The sequence below is a fragment of the Anomalospiza imberbis genome, chromosome 2 (assembly GCF_031753505.1).
Source record: "Anomalospiza imberbis isolate Cuckoo-Finch-1a 21T00152 chromosome 2, ASM3175350v1, whole genome shotgun sequence".
Lineage (NCBI taxonomy): Eukaryota > Metazoa > Chordata > Aves > Passeriformes > Viduidae > Anomalospiza > Anomalospiza imberbis.
In genome coordinates, this window is record NC_089682.1 from 114,333,498 (window position 1) to 114,351,507 (window position 18,010).

The 18,010-nt window shown below is 37.0% G+C and overlaps 1 protein-coding gene across 4 annotated transcripts in view; it reads left to right on the forward strand.

Moving 5' to 3' along the window:
* HERC2 (HECT and RLD domain containing E3 ubiquitin protein ligase 2) overlaps positions 1–18,010 on the forward strand; it is a 102,496-nt gene that overhangs the window by 35,790 nt on the left and 48,696 nt on the right. For all 4 annotated transcript variants that reach the window (XM_068182664.1, XM_068182666.1, XM_068182665.1 and 1 more), the window contains 25 exons: positions 1,158–1,409; positions 2,264–2,457; positions 2,991–3,191; positions 3,829–4,057; positions 4,132–4,256; positions 4,652–4,830; positions 5,681–5,865; positions 6,248–6,403; positions 6,668–6,853; positions 7,680–7,850; positions 7,953–8,056; positions 8,167–8,317; positions 8,925–9,139; positions 9,998–10,130; positions 10,228–10,355; positions 10,478–10,673; positions 11,264–11,400; positions 11,905–12,078; positions 12,169–12,305; positions 12,387–12,538; positions 12,960–13,151; positions 13,985–14,172; positions 15,830–16,022; positions 16,653–16,835; positions 17,401–17,585. In XM_068182664.1, the coding sequence (XP_068038765.1) occupies positions 1,158–1,409; positions 2,264–2,457; positions 2,991–3,191; positions 3,829–4,057; positions 4,132–4,256; positions 4,652–4,830; positions 5,681–5,865; positions 6,248–6,403; positions 6,668–6,853; positions 7,680–7,850; positions 7,953–8,056; positions 8,167–8,317; positions 8,925–9,139; positions 9,998–10,130; positions 10,228–10,355; positions 10,478–10,673; positions 11,264–11,400; positions 11,905–12,078; positions 12,169–12,305; positions 12,387–12,538; positions 12,960–13,151; positions 13,985–14,172; positions 15,830–16,022; positions 16,653–16,835; positions 17,401–17,585 (4,346 nt within the window). The remainder of the gene's footprint in view (positions 1–1,157; positions 1,410–2,263; positions 2,458–2,990; positions 3,192–3,828; positions 4,058–4,131; positions 4,257–4,651; positions 4,831–5,680; positions 5,866–6,247; positions 6,404–6,667; positions 6,854–7,679; positions 7,851–7,952; positions 8,057–8,166; positions 8,318–8,924; positions 9,140–9,997; positions 10,131–10,227; positions 10,356–10,477; positions 10,674–11,263; positions 11,401–11,904; positions 12,079–12,168; positions 12,306–12,386; positions 12,539–12,959; positions 13,152–13,984; positions 14,173–15,829; positions 16,023–16,652; positions 16,836–17,400; positions 17,586–18,010) is intronic.

Consider the following 18,010-nt stretch of genomic DNA (forward strand, 5'->3'; position numbering starts at 1 on the left):
TTCCATGAATGGATATGCAGTACATTCCTTATGGATATGTAAATATATTGAGTTTATGGTGTATATGTATTTCATGTAAATGTGTAGTACATATATGTGCATGTGTGTAAATTTTATTGGTTACCATATAAGTGCAAATATCTCATGTTGTCACAAGAGCCAGAATTCAGAGTAGGAGAGCTGTCTCTCTTAACCCTTTGGAAGTGTCCAAGAGAAGCTGCATGGAAGTTCATCTTTGCAACATCCCTGACCAAGGTGCCTAGGGTGAGACCTAGATTCAAAACCTGCATTTCATTGTGAGGTCAAGCCCCAAAGTCATCTCTTAGAAAGCAGATAATTCTTGGAGGCCAGTTGTTCCTCTGAAATACAGCTGGTTAATATCATGTGCATTATTTAAAAACTGAAATGTTTGCTCATACAGGAAATGGAAACCCAGATTTTATCAATTTTTTTCCTCTCTCTGGTCTCTGCCTTGCATGCTTCCATTGCTTATCAGAGTACCTTAGGGACTCTGCTTATGCAAGCAGAGAACAGAAATGCATCAGATTGTAAAACAAGACTTTCCATTTGGACATGCATGAGTTTACCATTCTTGAACCATAATTTTATTTACTGCTGGTGCAGAATGACTTGACTGTTTCTAAGTTGCTACATTGGGACTTGGATTTAGTAGTGTTTTTTTTCCAAAAAAAAATGATAAACATGATGATTTAATTTCATCTGGAGAAATGCTGAATGATATAAACTGAAAATTAAAATAGGTTTAACAGAAAATTTGGCCATTTGATGTGGAAAAAAATTGTGAGTTCTTATAAATAATTAAAGAAAGCAGTCTTTTACTTGCTTGATTTACAGTAAATCCTATGCTTTATTAATTTTTAAGAAGGACTTTCCACACCCTGATAGATTGTCAATGAATGCTAGATACTGCACTTTTTATGTTTAGGTTTGTCAGCATGAAAGTTTTTCAAATACTGTTCTTTCTTATTGTCACAAACAATTAGAAATTATTTTTGAACTGCTTTTCTTAAAATACAACTTAAAATTTGTGCTTGTTACAGAATCTTGGATAATGAATTTCTTTGTTAAAACAGATGACTTAATTATATGAAAAAAGCAGTGCAATTATTTTTTGTTTTCTTTCTCCTGATTTAAAGGCCAGGTGTGGTCTTGGGGTGATGGAGACTATGGAAAACTGGGAAGAGGAGGCAGTGATGGTTGCAAAACTCCCAAGTTGATAGAAAAGCTTCAAGATCTGGACATTGTGAAAGTACGCTGTGGGAGTCAGTTCTCAGTTGCTTTAACCAAAGAAGGCCAGGTCTACACCTGGGGGAAAGGTGACAATCAGAGACTTGGGCATGGGACGGAAGAGCACGTTCGATATCCCAAACTGCTGGAAGGCTTGAAAGGTAGTTATCAGAGTTGGAAATATTCCAGAGCTCTTTCTGTTGTTGGAGCTTTTTACCCGACACAAATGAACTCTGCATTGAGTGATGATACCATGCACTCTGTCGTATTTTATGCTGGTAGCATTGAAAAAGGTAATAATGTGCATTTACACCTAGAAGATTTTAGTAGACTTAAAGACACTATATTATGACTACTTTAAATGCTGCACGTCTTGTGTTCTCTTAGTTCTTACTGCTTTTCTTTTATTAGGTTCACAGAAATGCTTATTTAAAGCAAGTATGTTTGCATTGTCATGCAAATAAATATATATAATATATGCTTAGATTAAGGCAGGTGAATAGAATAAATGAAAATAACAGACAACAAATAATGTCATTTAAGTTATGTTTGACTTTTGACTAGTTTGTAATGGAGAGAAAATTACTTCCTTGATTTGGGAGAAGACCTGAGGTTCTGTGTCTCCTTTAAATTGTTACTAATATATGTTGAATTATCTAAATGAGAATAATTTTACAGTCTCTCATCGTTGATGACGAGATCTTTAAATAATTCCCAAAAAAGTTTCTAAGTAGAAGGCACACAAAGTAGAAAAAATGTTTAAAATTTGTAAACGTCTGTAATTATCTGTATCTTGGCTTATGCTTTGCTGTACTCTTCCAATCACACCTTTTATCACCTACTATCCTACCTAGGATATTTGTTACTACTGAGGCAGAAATGAGACTCATGACATCCATAACACGTTCCTGGTTAAGCATGGTTGTGATTAGCATCGTTTTCCTTATCTCTGCTATTTTTCTGTCAATAATTGTTGTATCTAAGTTATATTTTCTGTATCTAACTTTCTTATCAGGAAAGAAAGTGATAGATGTGGCAGCCGGATCTACCCATTGTTTAGCACTGACTGAAGACAGTGAAGTGCACAGCTGGGGAAGCAATGATCAGTGTCAGCATTTTGATACTTTGCGTATCACTAAACCAGAGCCCGCAGCTCTCCCGGGGTTAGACACAAAGCACATAGTTGGAATTGCTTGTGGACCTGCTCAGGTAGGCTTTAATTTTGAATTCTTTAGTTTTACTTCCCACTGAGGTTAGTGTTCTTTATTATAATCCTGGTCCTTCTTTCTGTGCTTGCATCACTTTTTATATTCCTCCTTATTCTGAGTAAATGAAGGCTTTGGAAAAAACGAATCTTGCACAGTTGTTCTGCCAGAAAGGGATGATTACTTTCCCTCTGTTGGGTATTCTGAGAAGCAGCTATTTAGCTGTTTTGTTTTGTGTGACACAGCAATTGAGGAGTTATCAGCAGAATGTTTCCTGTGGCAGAAGTGGTGAGATATCTGGACTGGGTATGCAACACATTGGAAAATATGATGAGAGTGTTCTGGATCTGTATGGATTTGTTATGTATGTTTACAAGGATGCAAGTCGAGCGTTCCCTTTGACGGTTGTGCTGGTATTGTTTCCACATCATCTATTACTGTTTGAAGGCAGATTTAGCTTTACACTCCAGTCTGTAGTCAGCGTCATATTTAGAAAATAACTAACTGTGGAACATTGTGTGTTGTTTCCATTTATAGAGTTTTGCTTGGTCATCATGTTCAGAATGGTCAATAGGCTTGCGGGTACCTTTTGTGGTGGATGTTTGCCCCATGACATTTGAACAGCTGGATCTGTTACTGAGACAAGTGACTGAGGGAATGGATGGGTCCTCTGACTGGCCCCCTCCTCAGGAAAAGGAGTGTATGGCTGTGGCAACATTAAATCTTCTAAGACTTCAGGTACCTTCTGTTTCTTACACTTTCAGCAGTCATTGAGCTGGATGTTTTTACTAAGTCGCTTGGATGGAAACTATGACCTTTAATGTGCCTTAAAACACTTCTATTGATTTTAAAAAGTGAAATAACTACTCTGTCATTTTATACTCTTTGAAATTTGGCATCTAGTGGTGTTTTTTGACAGCTTCTGGGTTTCATTTAAATGAACTATAAAAACAGTATCTAAATGGGTTAAGCCTTGTATAGTCAAGGATTCTGAGCATATTTATGAATTCTAAATAGCATATTTAAAATTGAATGACCTCTTTAATTGGTGTCTGACAGTCACTGAAAATGTGCTGTTTTTTCTAGCATAATGTAGTGACGTAGAAACAGTTTAGGTTATTCTTTAGGTTTACTTCAGATCTTTGGGGCTTATAGCTACCATTCATAATCTTTGAGTATTGGTTTAAATTCAGGGTGTAGGCAAGCCAGCATTTCTCTGTAATTTTACAGATTTGCAGGTGAAAGTTTGTATCTTGGTCACTGAACTTACTCACTTGCTCCAGGAGTGACTTCCCACCATCCTCACCAAGTTCATATCACTTACTAATTAAAATTTGCCTTTTTTTTCTTCCCCCACCCCCTGCGTTTTTTTCAGCTTCATGCTGCCATTAGTCATCAGGTGGATCCAGAATGCCTTGGCTTAGGTTTGGGCAGTATCCTGCTCAACAGCCTGAAGCAGACAGTGGTAACGTTGGCCAGCAACGCTGGGGTTCTTAACACGGTGCAGTCGGCGGCCCAAGCGGTGCTGCAGAGCGGCTGGTCTGTGCTGCTGCCCACGGCAGAGGAGCGCGCCAGGGCGCTCTCAGCGCTCCTGCCCAGTGCAGGTCGGTCCTCAAATTGAAGCTTCTTTGTTTGGGCCTTGCATTTTGACTTCATTGATAGCTTCTTCCATTCTTAGTTTCAGGAAATGAAATGAATGTCAGCCCAGGACGTAGATTTATGATTGACCTGTTGGTGGGCAGCTTGATGGCTGATGGAGGTTTAGAGTCTGCACTGAACGCTGCTATTACTGCAGAAATTCAGGTATGGCTCATCAGCTTTGCAGTTCAGCTTCTTCTGCAGGGTACTGGATTTGTTACTTTTCTAAATACAAGAGTAAATGTGCCTTCAGTTGTGAACTGTGCAGCAGCTCCTGGCATGTGTCCACCATGGTTTTGGGGAGCTGCCCTACTCTTTTTTACCTTTACCACCTTCATCCCTCACTTTGCCTTTCTTTTTACGTTATAATTGTTTTTAATGAAGAGTGCCCATATGGTTATTACGGAATACACAATACTCATTTTGTTTGGTAGGAATTGTTTCATTTTTGCTGTAGGTAAAAGCAACTTGATCTTATTACCATGAATGCTTGTTAGCAAAATGTTTCATAATCATAGTGGAAGTTCGTGTGTTTTCTTTAACTTGATTTACTCTTTTAGGATATTGAAGCAAAAAAAGAGGCACAGAAAGAAAAAGAAATTGATGAACAAGAAGCAAATGCATCAACACTTCACAGGAGCAGAACTCCATTGGACAAAGACCTTATTAACACTGGAATATATGAATCTGCAGGAAAACAAAGTTTACCATTAGTTCAGTTAATTCAGCAGTTACTAAGGTAATTGTTTTGAATTTGTCTTTTACTTTTGTACAGAAGATATATTTAGACTTCCTATGAACTAGTCAGCTAAACAATGGTTAATTTTGGTTAGTAAATAAAGTAAAAAAAGCTGGCATTTTTAGCTCCTCAGAATTCAAACTATTGAACATTCTTGTAGCTTATCTGTAGTTCTGCTCTGTTTGCTAAGGAGCAATGTTCTATACTAAATTACCCAATTTTAGGAAGATTGCCTTGATTTTATGGACTTTCAGATACTTCTTTCAGAGAAGTATCAAAGTTTTTGTAGCAGGTACAGGACAAATGTTTAAAAGACTGTCCTTACAAAGTGTGAGTATCACCACTAATTTGTTTAGAACCGAGTATTTTGTCCTATTTATTTAGAACTGCCTCAGGGAGAGTGTCAGCAGGGAAGAAACCTCCATTATAAATTCTTGACTGAGAGTTGTGAGTGCATGACCAATTAGAGTGCTGAAAAAAAAGCTGCTTTGTATCAGCCAGAGGAGCTAAAGGAGTACTTAACATAGAGGATGTATAGCAGGAAATAATTATGAGTTTACTAAGAAATTTATTGTACTTTTTCACTTCATTGTGATGGCAACCATGTAATTTAATCAGTACTGACACTCTTTTGAGCTATGCAGTGTCATGGCTTTCACTGCTAACCAAAATGTATCCGCAAAACTATTGACTTTTTGAGCACTGCAATGCAAAGGAGTGAAAGTTCTGGATAGAAACTTTGCAGAGGTTTCTTTCATATTTATGCAAAATTGTAGCAACAGCTTAACCCATGGATTGTGGACTGTCTTCACTCTGAGCTCCCCTTAAGTGATACTTTTATGCCTCTTAGGAACATCGCTTCCCAGACCGTAGCCAAACTAAAAGACGTTGCTCGTCGCATTTCTTCCTGCATGGACCAAGAACTTTATAGCAAGGAGAGATCTGCTTCTCTGGACCTGTTGCTACGTTTTCAGCGTCTGCTTGTTAGCAAACTTTACCCAGCAGATTGTGTTGGCCAGGCACCTAATACATACAGTAAGTTGTGGTTTTGAAGGGAAAAGCAAAGAACCTCTGACCCCTCCCCAAGTATTTCTGTAATGGCTTTTACGGGATAGCAGTTTCTTATTTTAGTTTATCTTCTTGTCTCATTCATCAGCCTAGTTGCTGTCTGAGCAGTGTTTGAAAGTCGTTTATTTACATTGTTTTCTGTAAGTGAATTTTTTTTTTTTTTGTTAGGTGATAGGATAATAAACTTAGGATAGATAATAAACTTTTTATAAATTTAAAAAATGTAATTTCCTAAATTAGTGCTAGTATCCAGTGGTATAATTTCAGAAGAGTATGTCAGCTTTTGATGTCTGTTTGTTAAATATGACTATGTGTTGGTTTTCTGTGCTCTTCCTTTATTTTTATACAGGTCCTGACCTCTTAGGTGTTGGTTCCTTACTGAAGAAATACACTGCTCTTCTGTGCACACACATTAGTGATATACTTCCTGTGGCAACCAGCATTGCTTGTACTAGTCATAGGCATTTTGCAGAAGTATCTTGTGTTGTGGATGGAGATTTAACAGGCAGGTTTATACTTCTTGTCCTCTTTTCTTCCCCTTCCATGGAATTTTAAGACTTTCTTGAAAGCTCTAAATGACTAAGAAGGAGTCAGTTTAATTTTTTGGTTAATGGGAGAGAAGGAGGGAAAATTCAGTGAGGAAGTCAAGAGCTTTGTACTCAACACTAATCAAAGGCAGAGTATTTTAATGGTGATTTACTTCTGCAATGCAATGAATGTAGAACTTGAACTAAATGTAAGTATCCTCTGTGTTTGTTTTTTGTCTTAGGCATTCTTCTTCCAGAACTGGTGGTTTCCATAGTGCTACTCCTCAGTAAAAATGCTGGATTAATGCAGGAAGCTGGTGCTATCCCTCTGTTGGCTGGCTTGCTGGAACATCTAGACAGATTTAACCACTTAGCCCCTGGAAAGGAAAGGGATGACAATGAGGATTTGGCATGGCCAGGAATAATGGGTATGAACTTAGCAGCATCTGTACTGCTTTCATAAAGTAGCTGTATAAAAATGGTGGCTGTTCATGAACTACTCTCAGGAAGGGAATCCTACTTCACAGTACAAAGTTTTATTAACCAAATTATATTGCAGTTATAAGGCAGTATTTATTTCTGTCAGTACATTCTTAAGGAGGTTACATTTAGAGGTAGCATTGAGCAGAGTACCGATGCTGCTTTTTCAAGAAGTAGTTCACATCATTTTGCATTTTGAGTATGAAAAGTTGCAATGAAAACCTGAGTAGTACATCTAGGCATTTTGCTACTAAATTCTGTCTAATACAAAGGATGAGTAATGTGAAAGCTTTGAAATAAAGAATTCTTATTTTCTCAGGGCACTTTGTAATATGAGCTGTATCTGTGGTCAAAAGGGATGCTTCTTTTATATTAAAAAAATCTGAATTTAAGCTGAAATGAAATATACAGCAAATTCCCTGCAGGCAAGTGCGTAATAAAACCAAAGTAATTTGGAGGAAGAAGCGATTAGAGCAGTGATTTACCATCAAACTGATTGTTCTGCTGCACCTCCTCACAAAACAGCCATATAGCTGGGCAATGCTAGATGACATTGAAGATTAGTGCATTAGAACTCAGTATTCAGACAGTTAATTGCACAATATGTAGACAGGAACATACTAATAGCCACGTTTACTTTCGAGCATATAAAAAAATAAGCTGAACAGAAGTGAAGAATTTGATTAGGCAACTATTAAAAGAATGTTCAGAAATATCCCCTTAACTTTCTGATTTTGTGTTGATTAAATTCTCTTTTTGCTTTTATATGGATAGGTTCATTTTTTACTGGCCAGAGTTGCAGAAATAATGAGGAGGTGACACTTATACGTAAGGCTGATCTAGAGAACCACAACAAAGATGGAGGATTTTGGACAGTGATCGATGGGAAAGTGTACGATATAAAGGACTTCCAAACCCAGTCTTTAACTGGCAGTAGCATACTTGGTGAGAATTTTCATTTGACTTAAAAAAATCGCTTTTGTTTCAAAGCCAGGTGGAATTAACGAATTTTTAGATACTGTATTGACTACTTCATTGTTTCATTAGCTCAGTTTGCTGGCGAGGACCCAGTTGTTGCTTTGGAAGCTGCGTTGCAGTTTGAGGACACACGGGAATCAATGCACGCCTTCTGTGTTGGCCAATATATAGAGGTAAAAATGTTAATTATGGGTAAATGCTTACTAAAGTTAAGCATTACTTTGCTGTCAGATTTCTTGTTGGAGCTCAGTTCTAACTTAAAAGTGCTATTTTTTTTGTGCAGCCTGACCAGGAAGTGATTACAACGCCAGATCTCAGCACTTTGTCATCGCCTCTGATAGACACAGAACGGAATTTGGGTCTTCTTCTTGGACTGCATGCTTCCTACCTGGCAATGAGCACACCACTTTCTCCTCTGGAAATTGAATGTGCCAGTAAGCAGGATGTCATTTGGAGATTTATTAAGTGATAAATACTTGTCAAAGCATGCAAGAAAAAGACAAAGGGCAAATAAGTTAACTGATAATTTACCACTTTTCTAGTCTTGATATCCTCCATAGAAATTCTTTATTCTTAGCATTAGCTACCACAATCATCAAGATCCCAATAATTTAACAAGATTTAAATAGAGATTAGATAATTTTGCCAGTTGAATTTAGCATTTCATAGTCTGCAACATAAAATAGAAAATGATGCTACACAATCTCCTATCTCACCAATTTGTTGTCAGTTAAGAGTTAAGAGTGGATCATGAGGTATTGGGTGTTTTCTTACTGTGTGTCTTGGTTTGGGGAATAGAAGGTAAAATTCAGTATTAATAGCAGAAAATTTGCTAAGGCCCTATATCTCTAAACATATGATGGCTGCCCTGTTAGTTGTTCCTTGGTTACAGAACCCTTTCTTTCCCCTGTGAAAAAGTTTTAGCAAATGAGAAAGTTGCTAAATGTTGTTGAAGCCTATGAATGTATTTTATTAGAGGAAATTGAGTCTTGCTATCTTGGTCTTTGATCAGAAGATTCACTCATGTTTTCTTTATTTTAGAATGGTTGAAGTCATCAATTTTTTCTGGAGGCTTGCAAACTAGTCAGATTCATTACAGTTACAATGAGGAAAAAGATGAAGACCATTGCAGCTCACCTGGCAACACTACCCCAAATAAATCAAAACTATATGCACATCGATTAACTTTGAGTGACCATTCACAACCCTTTCTCCAAGCTATTGCGGATAATAATATTCAGGATCACACTGTGAAGGTAAGCCCTCAGTCATTCCTTGCACAAATACTGTTTCTAAAGGGTGGTAACGGTGGTGAAAATTCTCCAAAGGCTGTAGCAAAACAACTGAAAATTATTTTTTGTGAAAGGAGTGGTTGAGTACTACTAATGGTTAAAATGTGTATATTTCATTTAATAGCGTAATGGTATGTTATTTCTTTAGAATTTTTGAGCGGGAGAACTGAAAAACTTGAATATTCTTACAAAAAAAATTGGTAATGCATTACTTCTCATGTCAAGTTTCAGTAGCATTGAGAGATCCTGCTCATCTCCAGTTCAACTAGGATGGAGGTTTTTTTTGTCAAGATGAAGATGTATTTTATGTTTTAGGTTCACATAGGCCTTTGTCTTAAAATCCCTTTGGGTCTTGAGGTTCAGGTTTCACATGGTTGGAATTGTGGAGATTATGAAAAACCCTGTGATTTACATTGAGCACTAGCTTCTATAATACATTCAGATTTTCTAACCCTCTGAGTTCAGCTCCTTTATGAAAAAAACCCTAAATATGTATTTGGGAGTAGTGATAATGATTGAATCATGATTTATCAGAAGACAATTGAAAATTGAGTCAGATGACCTGACTATCTCACGAAGAGATCAGAGCAGTAGTGGCTTTATTCCTTGAGTCACGTTTCGCTTGAGAAGGGATGTAGGGTATTTATTGTATTAAGATGTAGTTGCTGTGTGTTAAATTGCACATACTGCATATTGTATCTCAGGAATGTTAGTTCAAATTGTGGAGATTATTCAGTGTTCTCAAATGCTGCCTGTAGTATTGAGTCCTTTCATTGTATTTTAAAACTGAAGTTAAACAGAGGCTGTTGTGTGTTTTCTTAGGACTTCTTGTGTCAAATAGAGAGATACTGTAAACAGTGTCACTTAACAACACCCATCACATTCCCTCCTGAGCATCCTGTGGAAGAAGTAGGACGTCTGTTACTGTGTTGTCTTCTGAAGCATGAAGATTTGGGTAGGTAGGCTTGTGGGGGTGTTTGTTTTGACCAGTTTAAACTCTGCTATGGATGGTTTTGCAAATGCATATTCAAACATTGTCTTTTCCCATTAAGGTCATGTAGCACTGTCTCTTGTTCATCCTGGTACCCTTGGCGTTGACCAGGTAAAGCACAAAACCTTACCAAAATCTGTAGTGGATGTGTGTCGTGTTGTCTACCAAGCAAAATGCTCACTGATTAAGGTAAGCCTCTTAGCTGCTGATGTTAAGATGAATTTTCATTTGAAGTGTTTTATTAAAAAGTTATATATTGTTCATTTTATTGTGTATTATACAATAATTTAATCTTTCAATGTCTTTTGTAGACACATCAGGAACAGGGCCGTTCTTACAAGGAAGTTTGTGCTCCTGTCATTGAGCGTTTGAGGTTCTTATTCAATGAACTGCGCCCTGCAGTTTGCTATGACCTCTCTATAATGTCCAAATTTAAACTTCTTAGTTCCTTGCCCCGATGGCGAAGGGTAGCTCAGAAAATCATTAGAGAAAAAAGGAAAAAAAGAGGTAAGGCAGAATTAATGCTGTATTCTCTTTAAAACAATGGAAATCCATCTTATTTCAAGCTTTGCTGCTATATGAGACTCCTTAGATAAAGCATCGAAGCCATTTGCATTCTGCTGTCTTTTCAGGATGTTTTATAAACATGTGGTTGCATGTCAGATCCTACAGCAAGAACTGGCAAACAAAAGTGTCAGGTTTAGTTGAGATGTGTTTCTTCATGTTCCAGTGTCTTAAAAACGATCCTTCACTATCAGACCCTCTGAATTGGCTTTAGTAGCATTCCACTGGAAGTGACATCTTTTTAGAAATCGTGTTTTATTGAAGTGTAGTCAAACAATGATGTAACTGGAAATAAATTAATGTGGTGAACAGACACCAAAGGGCTTTTTGAATTTGTCTTTAAAGGTAAAAGCATACTGCAAGTAATACCAGAGTTAACTTGGTAATAGTTGGACAGAGAGTTTACCAAGAATACATTTCCATTTTATTACAGACACGTCTTAAGCATTGTGTGTGCTTACATTATCATGCAAACCTAAAAATGTGATGCTTTAAAATCTAACCAGACTATATGAAATTTTTTTTTTTTATAGTGCCAAAAAAATCTGAATCTGCTGATGTAGAAGAATCCAAAATAGGAAATGAAGAGAGTGATTTAGAAGAATCTTGTGTAGTACCTCACAGTCCTGTACCTATAGATAAAAAGCCCATACCAATCAAATCACCCAAGGTAGGATATTAGATTTTGAATCAACCTTGTCAATAAAAATTACAAGAGAAAAAAGAATAAGCTGAAGCGTGCTTGCTATAACTTGACATTTAATGTTCTGATAATGGTGTTTGGTATGTATAATTAAGTGTGACATGTTGTTTCAGTGAAGCCTGGAATATTTTTAAAAATAAGGTTGTACTATGTATTTAGCATATGTGAAGATACCTTCTCTAATTTTTAAATTATGGATAATCTTAGAGCTTCATTTCAAAATAAAATGTTGTGACTGGTTGCTTCCTCTTTTTTTGAACATTAGGTATTTGAAGTTTTATGTAGCAATAGTAAAAAAGATAATGAGTTAACTTCTTAAAAGTCATGAAAGAGCTTAGTATTATTTTTTCATTTCCCCCATGGTCCCCCCAGTATTTTAAATTTGGAAATTGTTTTGCACGAAATAACTTATATTTTTACTAATTTAAAGTTGTTTAAAAAGTTTTAACTTGCTACGTTCTTGTTTTGCAGGATAAGTGGCAGCCAATTCTGAGTACAGTTACAGGTGTCCACAAATACAAATGGCTGAAGCAAAATGTTCAAGGCTTGTATCCACAGTCTGCCCTCCTTAACACCATTGTTGAATTTGCACTTAAAGAAGAGCCGGTGGATGTAGAAAAAATGAGAAAATGTTTATTAAAACAGGTGACATGAACGAAAATGTGCCGCGTAGATAATTATGACAGTTATTAGCACTATACACAAGTATGATAATTTTTTTTTTCTGTTTGACAGCTGGAAAGAGCAGAAGTTCGTCTGGAGGGAATAGACACTATTCTGAAACTGTCAGCTAAAAATTTTTTGCTCCCATCTGTGCAGTATGCCATGTTCTGTGGATGGCAGAGGCTTATTCCAGAAGGAGCCAATATAGGGTAAAAATTCTTGTTACTTTTGCTTCCAGAATTCTTTAATAAGAAAACAATACTTATTTTTATTGTTGTTTTTCTTTGAAGGGAGCCTCTTACCGACTGCCTGAAGGATGTCGATCTTATCCCGCCGTTTAACAGGATGCTGCTGGAAGTAACTTTTGGAAAGTTGTATGCGTGGGCTATTCAGAATGTCCGGAATATCTTGCTAGATGCTAATGCAAAGTTTAAAGAACTAGGTGAATCTTGTTGCTGTTTTCTGTGGAGAAAACTGTTTTACGTTAATATTTCTGCTTTTATTTTTTTTTTTAAGTTCCCAATAATCAGGATGTTGAAATCAGTTCCCTTGATTTGTGTTGAGAATTACTTTGACTTTGTTTCTGTGTGTGGTTCCAACCTTCCCACCTTAACTCCGTGTTGACTCACTTTTCAATGTTTGAGTATATTGCTGATTTCCCAGCAGCAGGTGATTGATTACCCTTCAGTAACATTTTAGCATTATAATACAAATTAGTCAGTTTCTTGGAACTGCTGCTTTTAAGTTCTCAAAGCCAAGCAGGGAATAAAAAATAATTTAAGCCATCAATCAAACAAATCTATAGCCTATTCTATTGTAGCTCCCAGTGTCAGCTGACTTTATTTGTATTATGTTTTAACTAGGTCTGCAGCCTGTTCCTCTTCAAACAATTACAAATGAGAATCCAGCAGGACCAAGTCTTGGAACTATTCCACAAGCACGTTTTCTGCTGGTCATGCTGAACATGTTGACGCTGCAGCATGGTGCAAATACCTTGAGCCTGCTCCTCAATTCTGGCATGCTGGCCTTGACACAAACTACACTGCGGCTGATAGGTACTGTTCTTCTTTCTTCCTCGGAAAAAAGCATTTGCTTTACAAATCTCCTGTATTTTTTTACCTGTTGATGAACCCAAATTACAGAATCACTTTGCTGCTTGAAGATAGTGCTTAATGCTATTTACCTTTACCCTGATACAGAAACCACATCTGCAAGCATGATTGAGAAAGAAGTTAATTTAATTGCAGCCTTTATTCAATCTTTTTTTTAATTTATTGTTTATTGGCCATCTTTTGCTAAAATTTCAGTTAATGTGTAGTTTTGGTGGAACTCTTGCAAATAAATTCAAAATGGAGAATTTAAAATTAAAGTAGTAAAAACTCTTTACTCTCCATTTCATTTGTTCTACATACAAAAGATGTTCCCAGTCTGCATATTTAAGCTTGACGCTTTCTTTGTTCTGTTATAGAAGTTCTCTGGTGTGTTTTTCTATGATTCAAATTGCCATGGTTTTTCTCTATTTTCTTATATAATAGCAAACATTTGTTCCTGTAAATTGTGTTTAACTGGAGTGAGCATTGAAAGTTTTTCAAAAAATTCTGTTTGTAGAACCAGTGAGCCAGTTGAGTCATCATTATTAATGTCTCTTATTTGTCACTTTTTTTTTTTTCATTCAAAATTAAGTATTTCAATTCCTGTGCATTCAAAACCATTACACCTCAGTTTCCTAAAAGGTCATTTGACTTACCTGCAAGTCAGCTTTCCTGTTTCTTACTGGTTTTATATGACAAAGTTTACATGCCTGTAAGTTCATATGTGACATGTACATAAAGGTATGTATATACACGTGTAGCTGGATTTAATCTCTTTTGTGTTTTTTCCTTGTTAGGCCCCAGTTCTGATAATATTGAAGAGGATATGATTGCCTCTTCTCATGGGGCTTCTGCCACGGTCCTAGAAGAGTCAAGAAAGGAAACTACACCTGTTCAGCTCCCTGTTTCCGGACCAGAGCTGGCAGCCATGATGAAAATTGGTACCAGAGTGGTCAGAGGGGTAGACTGGAAATGGGGTGATCAGGTACAACTTCTTTCATACAGGTTTTGGGTGTGTTACTATCTAAAGTCTCTGTTCAGTGGACCATCTGTGAAATTTCTGGTCCATCAAATTTAAGGGCATTTTATATTCCAAAAATGTTGAATTAAGGATATGGGAATTTAACAGAAAATAAATCTTGCATTGCAGCTGGTCCTCAGAGATGAGAGGGGCTGGTTGCAGCTGGGCTTAAATTCTGACTGTAGCCCAGTTTAGCATTGTAAGTCTGAGTTTGGAGGAGAACTTGCATGAGCACGGAAGCACAAATAGTGCAGTTCACCACTGTGGTTCTGTAGGTCTGATGGATTCAGTAAGGATTTGAACGATCCCAATTCACAAGTACTGTGGTTAATTGAAGCACCAGAAAAGCAGGCTCGGGATTGCTGGTGATAAGTGCTCTAACTACACAGTGTTAGTATGTGTTGTGACACAAAGTATAGCAAGAGATCTAATAGCACTATAAATATATAAATATGTGCACACATACACATATCTGTATCTGTGTGTTTGTAAATCAGTATTCCGGGGTGTGCTCCAATACTGTTGGAGATTGTAAAGCTCACATAAAGGCTTCTCTGCGGGAAGAGAGATGTAGCCTGTCAACAGATCTTGAGCAGGCAGAGTTTTCCCTCTCCAGCCCTTTCTTGCCCCTGAAGCCACTCTTTTATACTGTAAATTTTGGCCTGTCCCAATGGGATGGAACAATCATGCTATAGGTGGGGCTTGGTGACTTTGGCCATACATGCATTATTACACATCCCGTGTTTCCCTTCATCTGCATCCTGAGGGGTGCCTAAGTTTATAATAGGGCTCAGTGAAGGTCTTGGTTACCTTCTGCCAGATTTTATAGTTGACAATAGAGGCAGAATAAACACTTCTGTCCTTCTCCATGTACTGAGGCAGCAGTAGGGGCTCTCTGACCTTCATCAGAGGGTCTCTGTGTGCATCCTTATCTCCTGAAGGAACTGGATTTATAACCAGGCTTGTTTTTCACGGTGAAGGGAGTAGTGCAGCTGTTGGTTGGGCCCTGGTGCCCTTCTGTGCCTCGCTGAGACAACGAGGGTGCACGAGAGCTCCGTGTCACTCCAGACATCGCTCAGTTGTTAGGCTCTGCTGGAGCCAGGTGCAAGATAAGCCAGAGGCCCAGCTCATGTTTTTCACACCCAGCTTTATCAATCCTTCACCCTTTTACAGCAATGCTGTGCAATTCTGGCCATTTACCACAAAAGCCTTGGAGAATTAACATAAAATTTGTCAATTATTTGTTTAGCTTCATTTTTGGAGATGTTTAAAATTCTCTTTTAGTAAGACTCTGCTAATTTACTGTTTAACAGGAAACTGAATAACTTATTTGCTATTACAGTATCCATTTCCAACTATGTAGGACATAACTTCTACTTATGTAAGACATAGTAAAAGAGATTTAATAATGAGTGTCGAAATATGCAGCTTACTGGGGTGATTACTTTGAAAATTGTGAAACGCTTTCTAAATTCATGCTTGAGTTTTGAAATGCCATTGAATGTTTACTGCCTAATCATTGGGTTAGCAGCAAAAAGGAGCAATTGTATTATTATTTCATGAGCTTTGGGTATGAATTAGCATTGCTAATCAAGTAATTTGAACCTCTCTCTTCTGTCAGGATGGACCCACACCAGGTTTGGGCCGTGTGATAGGAGAATTGGGAGAAGATGGCTGGATTAGAGTGCAGTGGGATACTGGAAGTACAAATTCTTACAGAATGGGAAAGGAAGGAAAATATGATCTCAAACTAGCTGAGCCACCACCTGCAACGCAGCCCACAACAGAGGATTCAGACACTGAGGATGATTCTGGTAAAAAAAAAAAAAAAAAAAAATATATATATATATATATATATATAAAAGTGGAGGCACAGTTTTAGTTGAATTTTAAAACTGGTATCATGTAATATAAAAGAGTTTGTCACAGGAGCAAGTGCTTCATCAGAGAAGATTCGTTTAATAGGTGCACACTTCTGACGAGAATCTTCCTTAATGTAACTTTACTGTGAGAAAGGAAGATGGACAAGATGGTGTCCCATTGTTGCATATTCATGGGTCAGAGGAAATAATATTATTCAGTTGAAATAGTTTCAGTTACAGATACCTGAAGGTATGCATTTTAACATATGTTAATAGCATTCTGAAGTGGGTTTTATGTATGGTCTAATTATACATTTAGTCAGAGTGTTTCCCTGTTCTTGACAGTACTTTGGAATTCCTTTCAGCTGGATACTGCTAGAAAAAGAACTTGACTATATGTGCAAAATACTTGGTTTATATTTTGCACTCCTTAGGAGTTGGCAATAAGGAATCTTCTTCATGTCAGATCATCTCAGAGAAAATATTTTGATAAATCATTCACAAAATATTTGTTTGAGAACCTTTGTGAAATAAAGTAACTCAGTATTAACATATTCCTTTGCCTTTTGTGTCTCCCTTCAGAAGGAGAACAAGTTGAAAGGAATCTCCACCCTACTTCCATGATGCTGACAAGTACTGTGAACCTGTTGCAGACACTGTGTCTCTCTGCTGGTGTCCACGCTGAAGTCATGCAAAGTGATGCTACTCGGACTTTGTGTGGGTTACTCCGTATGCTTGTGGAGAGTGGAACAATAGATAAATCAGGTATATTACATAGCAGCACTCTGGCTGAGCTGTGTGCTTGTTTTGTGCTTTGTTGTCCTGTAAGTTTGTAAATCTTTTCTTACTAGTTTTTAATCCTTTTAAGGCCAATGGCTGGAAAATGCATTTTCAGAGCTTTTAAAATCTTAATTTTTGAAGCTAATGTCAATGATCCTTTGCATTCTTAGAATATAAACAGCAAAAGCAGAAGAAATGCATGAGATGTGAATTGCTGACTTAGACAATTAATTTATTAGCAACCTTCTTGTGTTTGGCAACAGCAGTATGACCGCATGTGTCATACTCCTTTTTGTAGCTTTCTTGTAATTTCAGAAGTAATGCTGTTAACTACTTTGAAATGAGGAAGCAGTGTAATGATGAGAATTGTTATAAAGGCATATTTCATAAAATTAATTACAGGCTCTAAAACTGAACTTAATAGTTCGTGTAAAGATAGTGAAATAACTTGGTGTTCTGATTTGTCCAGAAAAGCCCCATGTAGCATACAGAGAACTACATAGCTGGTGAAAAAGTCAACTGTTACATGTATATATCTTTTTGTTTTTAGCTTCCTTGCCAAATAAATTAGTTTATAAAGAACAGCATAGGAGTTGGTGCACGCTGGGATTCATTCGAAGCATAGCACTCATGCCTCAGATGTGCAGCACTCTTAGTACCTCTCAGTGGATAACTTTGCTAATGAAAATTGTTGAGGGGCATGAATCTTTCACTGCTGCTTCACTACAGAGACAGGTAATGTGTGTATTTCCAAGTTACTTCAACAGGCAATAAAATTAGTAGATTTTAGTTGTCCTAAAAAGAAAGGTATATTGTACAAAACAGCTGGGAGATGTCCATAAATCAGTTTTTGGTTAGTTGGGAAAAAGATTACATTTTCTTTATATTTAGGAATTACTGTTTTTAATTTACACCTCTTGACTTTTGAGCCTTCAGGATACTATGGACTCCCTTGTTCTATTGAAAGAAAGGTGAAAATAGTGTTCCAGAATTATGCTTCAGAAGCTCCCATATAATATTTCCTATAAGTTGAATAAATGAAAGAATAGCAAGTATATGGTTGGAAAAAGTTACATTTCATTTAAAGTTACCAAATTATGTATTGTCTACTGTCCCTATTTCCATTGGAAACTGTTAATATTATTTAAATTACAGTCTCA